At 34.1% G+C, this 6,820-nt stretch overlaps 1 protein-coding gene across 3 annotated transcripts in view; it reads left to right on the forward strand.

The window, feature by feature from the left end:
* LOC106463451 (potassium voltage-gated channel subfamily H member 8-like) overlaps window positions 1–6,820 on the forward strand; it is a 47,390-nt gene that overhangs the window by 35,380 nt on the left and 5,190 nt on the right. For all 3 annotated transcript variants that reach the window (XM_013923479.2, XM_022390944.1, XM_022390943.1), the window contains exons 11-12: window positions 375–624; window positions 1,412–1,635. In XM_013923479.2, coding sequence (XP_013778933.1) covers window positions 375–624; window positions 1,412–1,635 — 474 coding nt within the window. The remainder of the gene's footprint in view (window positions 1–374; window positions 625–1,411; window positions 1,636–6,820) is intronic.

Genomic DNA, 6,820 nt, shown 5'->3' on the forward strand with positions numbered 1-6,820 from the left:
TGTCGGAGATTAGTCACTGACAGTAAACAGATAACCTTCATGGAATAAAAATTCTACTTTTAAACTTATCGGTGACCATGCAGTCACTGACAGCAAAATCATAATCTTTATAGTATAAAAATCTTACTTTTAAACCTATAGATTAATTACCTTTCTCTTAAATAATAGTAAAACATTTTCCTTTGTGTTACTTCCACGTAAATTGTTGTGTTCTTCTGCTTTGAAAACTCGTTTGGGTTTAAATTGGCCGTTTATTTGAAACTAAGTCTTATAAACTCGTTAGTTTGTCTCTTAGATATATATATATTTTTTTTGTTCTGTCATTCCATACTGGACCTGTTACACTATAGGTGTAAAACTGTTGTTTCGTGCAGATTCTCCGGGAGTTTCCTGATGAACTACGAGGTGATGTTTCCATGCACCTGAACAAGGAAATGTTGTCACTACCAATATTCGAGCCTGCGCCGCAGGGATGTTTAAAACAGTTAGCACACCACATCAAGAGTAACTTCTGTGCACCTGGAGAATACTTGGTGCACACAGGAGACGCACTTAGCTACCTCTACCTCGTGTGTAATGGTTCCATGGAAGTGCTACAGAACGGCATGGTGGTAGCCATTTTAGGTATGCTAGGAAACAAGGATGGTCAAGCCTATTTTGTCTACATTAATTTTGTTCTAGAACCTCAGTCCACTGAAAACTTTTTGGACTTGGCATCTTGTAAAATTACACAGTAGGTAATGATACGGATTAGCATAAAAAGCCATAGTTCATAATAAAACTTTTAATAACCTTGTTTCAAGTTTAAATTGCATGCAAGCTACTGTAGATCAAAATTTTAAATAGACATTTATAAGCATATTTCAATGGAAACTTTTAGGTTTAGATTATTTTACACATTCTTCAGTTCAAAGCAACCTTGTGTAATGGAAAATATAATCATTATTTAATACGCTTACTCTTTCACACAATTTTACAACTTGAAGAAACTCAAGTTTTTATTATTACTTCTTGAGCATAGTGTTTAGTTAAGAAGTCGTGAAACTTCTTTTCGCAGAAAATTGAAACATTTTTAACGTTAGTCAGTTTTACTGAAAAAGTGAATAATGTGTGTGTGGATATTTTAACTTTTTGCGTCAACCGCATGCAGGATTTTAACCCGGAACCTCTCGCACTACAAGCGAGTGTTTTACTAAATTAGCTAAAAGGTGAACCCACTAGCATTTCCTGGTAAGTCACTTTGAACAAGTGAAACTACTGCATATACTATGGAAAAACAATAACTGTAAAATTCGTTTATTAAACATTGTGCATATCATAAATGTAATATCTCTGAACAAATTGTGATGATGACAAAACCTTGTCGAAACGTTGTACAAAGTACTTATAACAAGTCTATTATTGTTTCTAGGAAAAGGTGACCTAGTTGGATGTGACATAATGGTGGAACTGAGCGAGGTTATCCTAAAGTCAACCAGCGATGTGAAAGCCTTGACCTATTGCGATTTGAAGAGTATCTACATTCCAGGTCTGAGAGAGGTTCTGAAACTTTATCCAGAGTTTGCTGAGAGTTTCACCCACGATATCCTCCTCGACTTGACCTTTAACCTCAGGGAAGGATTTGACACTGACGAAGTAAGTCACGAAACAAGAAAAAAACATAATTACGAATAGATTAATCCGACTGATAAGCTATAATGTCCCAATAATTATGATAAATAATATTTTCAATATGGTTTAAGTAATTTTTAACAGTATCAATTTATAGTCATGCAGTATTTGACTTTCTTTTCTTTTTCTTTTTTGTAATCCTATTTATATTTTGCAGAACTGATAGTCAACTTTATCCACATGTGTATAGAATGCTCATCTTATGTATTTTATCTAGAAAGTAACATAACGTTTAGTAGTTAATAGATAAAAAAACGAGCTTTCTGTTCTGGTTATTTGTAATTTGATTGGGTATATTTAATTAGACAGAAACTCGTGATGTGCATACCAAACATTTTTTGGTTGTAGCATTTAGTACTTGTTTATTGTTTGTTTGTTTGTTTATTTGTAGTTAAGCACAAAACTACACAATGGGCTATCTGTGCTCTGCCCACCACGGGTATCGAAACCCGGATTCTAGCGTTGTAAGTCCGCATACATACCGCTGTGCCACTGGGGGCTTTAGTACTTGAATGCTCAAAGTTTATAAAATATAAAGTTAATGCTGTGTATTTAAAGTAACTAAATTAAGTGACCTGCCTAGACTCCTCACGTATGAAGTTATGTATACATTGTTCTGCCCCCCAGTGGCACAGCGGTATGTCTGCGGACTTACAATGCTAAAAACCGGGTTTAGATACCCGTGGTGGGCAGAGCACAGATAGCCCATTGTGTAGCTTTGTGCATAAATTAAAAAAAACAGCGTTCTGAACAAACATGATGGCCATGCAGGGCGTCTTAATGACTGCGAGGTTAAACATAAGTGGGTTTCGTAACACGTTATACTCATCAAACACCTCTAGTATAAAAGACACTTGAGCCAAATGATCTGATCAAAAATGACAAACCGATCGACTTATTCAGTAAGAGACACCAGATCTAGCGTCACTTTCCAAACCTGAGTATCGAGTGCAAGTATTAAAACTCAACATTACTGGATTATACTTGTCATAAGACATTAGTATTAAGTTTAGTATATTTTTCATACTACCTTCTTTATTCAGTCCCTTAGAGCCTTTTCATAGTGCTTCTCCCACATTATGTTCCTTTGCCGACTCATTGCAAAGCTCATCAGCACTACGGGACACAACAAACATAGTAGTGGTTGGAACACTAATTATGCGTGCCATTTTTCGCAACTATATTTCTGATGGTTTGAACATCTTTTCTAAGCTGGCGAAGCATAATTCTAATTAATTATACTTGTTTAAACATATTCGTTTTAGGCCTATTATATTTTAGTCATTATATTCTTTATTCAGCCCTTTAAAATGTGACTTGAAGAAGAATGCCAGAGTATGGGATGCAAATACGACAAATCTTGCTTTCTCCTGGTATGAATATTTCACATCTATATTGTACGGTAATTTAACTCGTATATAGAGGACTTCTTTCAGACAGATTAGTTTCTGATTTGAAATGCTTATGAAGCTTCATCATCGTGTACAGTGTCTTCATTGCATCTGCTGGTCGTGTTCTTTATAGCCAAACCGCCGAACAATTCAACATTATGTTTTACTTTTCTTTCATTCTTTTTGTTCATTTAAGTATCGTTTATCTTCTTTATGTTTCAGTTTTCACACAACGCCACACATCCGTCATTTCAACAATCAGTGTGTGTGTGTGTGTTCTTGTTTTGTTTTTTTTCTCTTATCCCACCTGAAAAAAATCTCCACGTATTTACTTACATTTGTCCTCGAATCTCTATTTGTTGAAGAGATCAAGTGAAAGCGTGCAAGGTTTATCCATGAACCATCATAAGAACAAATAATATGTTTCTCGTTAAATAACAAATGCGAGTGTTCTCAATACTATTGTTATATAAAACAGAGTGTCGAGTGGTGCCTAGTACTATACAACGTTAATTATACAAAGACATAGTGCACATTGTCAACATTGCCAATACAATAATCTATCAACAGAGCAATTAATGCTCCTTATTAACATTGCATATAGAAGAGTGTATCTATAGAGAATTTAGTGCACCTTGTCAAAATTACCTATAAAGTGTGTATGTACAGAGGAATAAGTGCACTTTGTCATTATTACCTTAGAAGAGAATACCTACAGCGGAATTACTGCACCTTGCCAATATTACCTATAGAAGAGAATATCTATAAGGTAATTACTCCACCTTGTCAATATTATCTATAGAAGAGAATACCTACAGAGGAATTACTGTACCTTGTCAGTATTACCTTAGAAAAGCATATCCAGAGAAGAATTACTGCACTTTGTCAATATAACTTTAGAAGAGAATACCTACAGAGGAATTACTGTACCTTGTCTATATTACCTATAGAAGAGAGTATCTATATAGGAATTACTGCACCTTGTCATTATTACTTATAGAAGAGAATACCTACACAAAAATTACTTCACCTTGTCAATATTACCTTAAAAGAGAATACCAACAGAGGAGTTACTGCCCCTTGTCAATAATATCTTAGAATAGAATACCTACAGAAGAATTACTGCACCTTGTCAATATTACTTATAGAAGAGAAAACCTACAGAGGAATTACTGCACTTTGTCATTATTACTTATAGAACAAAATACCTACAGAGGAGTTACTGCCCCTTGTCAACATTACCTTAGAAAAGAATACCTACAGAGGAATAACTGCACCGTGTCAATATTACCTATACAAGAAAGTATCTACAGAGGAATTACTGCTCCTTGTCAATATTATCCTAGAAGAGAATACCTACAGATGAATTACTGCACCTTGTCAATATTGCTTATAGAAGAGAATACATACAGAGGAATTATGGTACCTTGTCAATATTACCTATAGAAGCGAGTATCAAAGAGGATTTATTGCCCCTTGTCAATATTACCTTAAAAGAGAATACCTACAGAGAAATTACTGCACCTTGTGAATATTACTTATAGAAGAGAGTATCTATAGGTTAATTACTTCACCTTTCACTATTATCTATAGAAGAGAATACCTACACAGGAATTACTGCACCTTGTCAATACTACCTTAGAAGAGAATACTTACATAGGAATTACTGTATCTTATCAATATTACTTAGAGAAGAGAATACCCATAGAGGAATTACTGCCCCTTCTCTATATTATCCTGGAAGAGAATACCTACAGAGGATTTACTGCCCCTTGTCAATATTACCTATAAAAGAGGAATCTATAGAGGAATTTCTGCACATTGTCAGTGTTACCTTAATAGACAATACCTACAGAGGAATTACTGCACCTTCTCAGTATTACCTTAGAAGAGAATACCTAGAGAGGAATTACTGCACCTTGTCAATATTACCTACAAAAGAGAGTATCTATAGATGAATTTCTGCACTTTGTCAGTATTACCTAGGGAGAGAATACCTACAGAGGAATTACTATCCCTTATCTATATTACCTTAAAAGAAAATACCTACAGAGATATTACTGCCGCTTGTCAATATTACCTTTAGAACAGAGTATCTATAGAGGAATTTCTTCACTTTGTCAATATTACCTTAGAAGAGATTACATATAGAGGAATTATTGCACCTTGTCAATATTACCTATAGAAGACAAACTTACAAAGGAAATACTGCACCTTGTCAGTATTACCTTAGAAGAGAATACCTCCAGAGAAATTACTGCATCATGTCAACATTACCTATAGAATAGAATACGAAGAGAGAAATTACTGCACCTGGTCAATATTACTTATAGAAGAGAGTATCTATAGAGGAATTTCTGAACCTTGTCAGTATTACCATAGAAGAAAATACCTACAGTGGAATTACTGCACATTGTCAATATTAACTGTAGAAAAGAGTCTCTACAGAGGAATTACTGCACCTTGTCAGCATTACCTATAGAAGAAAATACCTACAGCGGAATTACTGCACCTTGCCAATATTACCTATAGAAGAGAGTATCTATAAGGTAATTACTCCACCTTGTCAATATTATCTATAGAAGAGAATACCTACAGAGGAATTACTGCACCTTGTCAATATTATCTATAGAAGAGAATACCTACAGAGGAATTACTGCACCTTGTCAGTATTACCTTAGAAAAGAATATCCAGAGAAGAATTACTGCACCTTGTCAATATAACTTTAGAAGAGAATACCTACAGAGGAATTATTGTACCTTGTCTATATTACCTATAGAAGAGAGTATCTATACAAGAATTACTGCACCTCTTCAATATTACCTATAGAAGAGAATACCTACATAGGAATTACTGCACCTTGTCAATATTGCCTTAGAAGAGAATATCTACAGAGGAATTATTGTGTCTTGTCAATATTACCTATAGAAGAGAGTATCTATAGAGGAATTACTGCACCTTGTCAATATTACATATAGAAGAGAGTATTTATATAGGAATTATTTTACCTTGTCAATATTACCTATACAAGAGAGTATCTATAGAGGAATTACTGCCCCTTGTCAATATTACCTATAGAAGAAAGTATCTATAGAGGAATTACTGAACCTTGTCAATATTACCTTAGTAGAGAATACCTACAAAGGAATTACTGCACCTTGTCAATATTACCTATAGAAGACAGTATCTATAGCGGAATTTGTGCACCTTGTCAATATTATTTTAGGAGAGAATAGCTACAGAGGAATTACTGAACCTTGTCAATATTACCTATAGAAGACAGTATCTATAGAGGAATTACTGCACCATATCAATAGTACCTTTATGTATTTTACAATTCAGTAGAAAAAATCACAGAAAATATTATTTGTTTGGTTAAAATATAGTTTTAAACTTTTCTTTGAGGCACAAAATTTTCTTGATTCCTGATTCCTCATGTGTCAGAAAGATCATTAAAGTAAGTTCCTGAATTTTTTATGTTTTTAAATGTCTTTTAGTTGTGTTTGATTATGTTTTTGTTAGTAGAGATTTGTTATATCAGTTTTTTATCTACATAATATTAACAATAAAACTTCGAACAAAATAACAGAAGGTCAGCCATTGAAAAGCTTTCTTTACGAAATTGCTTCACGTTATTGCTTATTAAAATTCTCAGTGGAGCCATCGGTAAGTTTACGGATTCTTCGCGGTGGACAAAACAAATAGCTCACAGTGGGTTTGCTTTAAAACAAACAAATTCAGTGGATCAAAGCCCCCT

This window comes from Limulus polyphemus, unplaced genomic scaffold (assembly GCF_000517525.1).
Source record: "Limulus polyphemus unplaced genomic scaffold, Limulus_polyphemus-2.1.2 Scaffold1411, whole genome shotgun sequence".
Classification (NCBI taxonomy): Eukaryota; Metazoa; Arthropoda; class Merostomata; order Xiphosura; family Limulidae; genus Limulus; species Limulus polyphemus.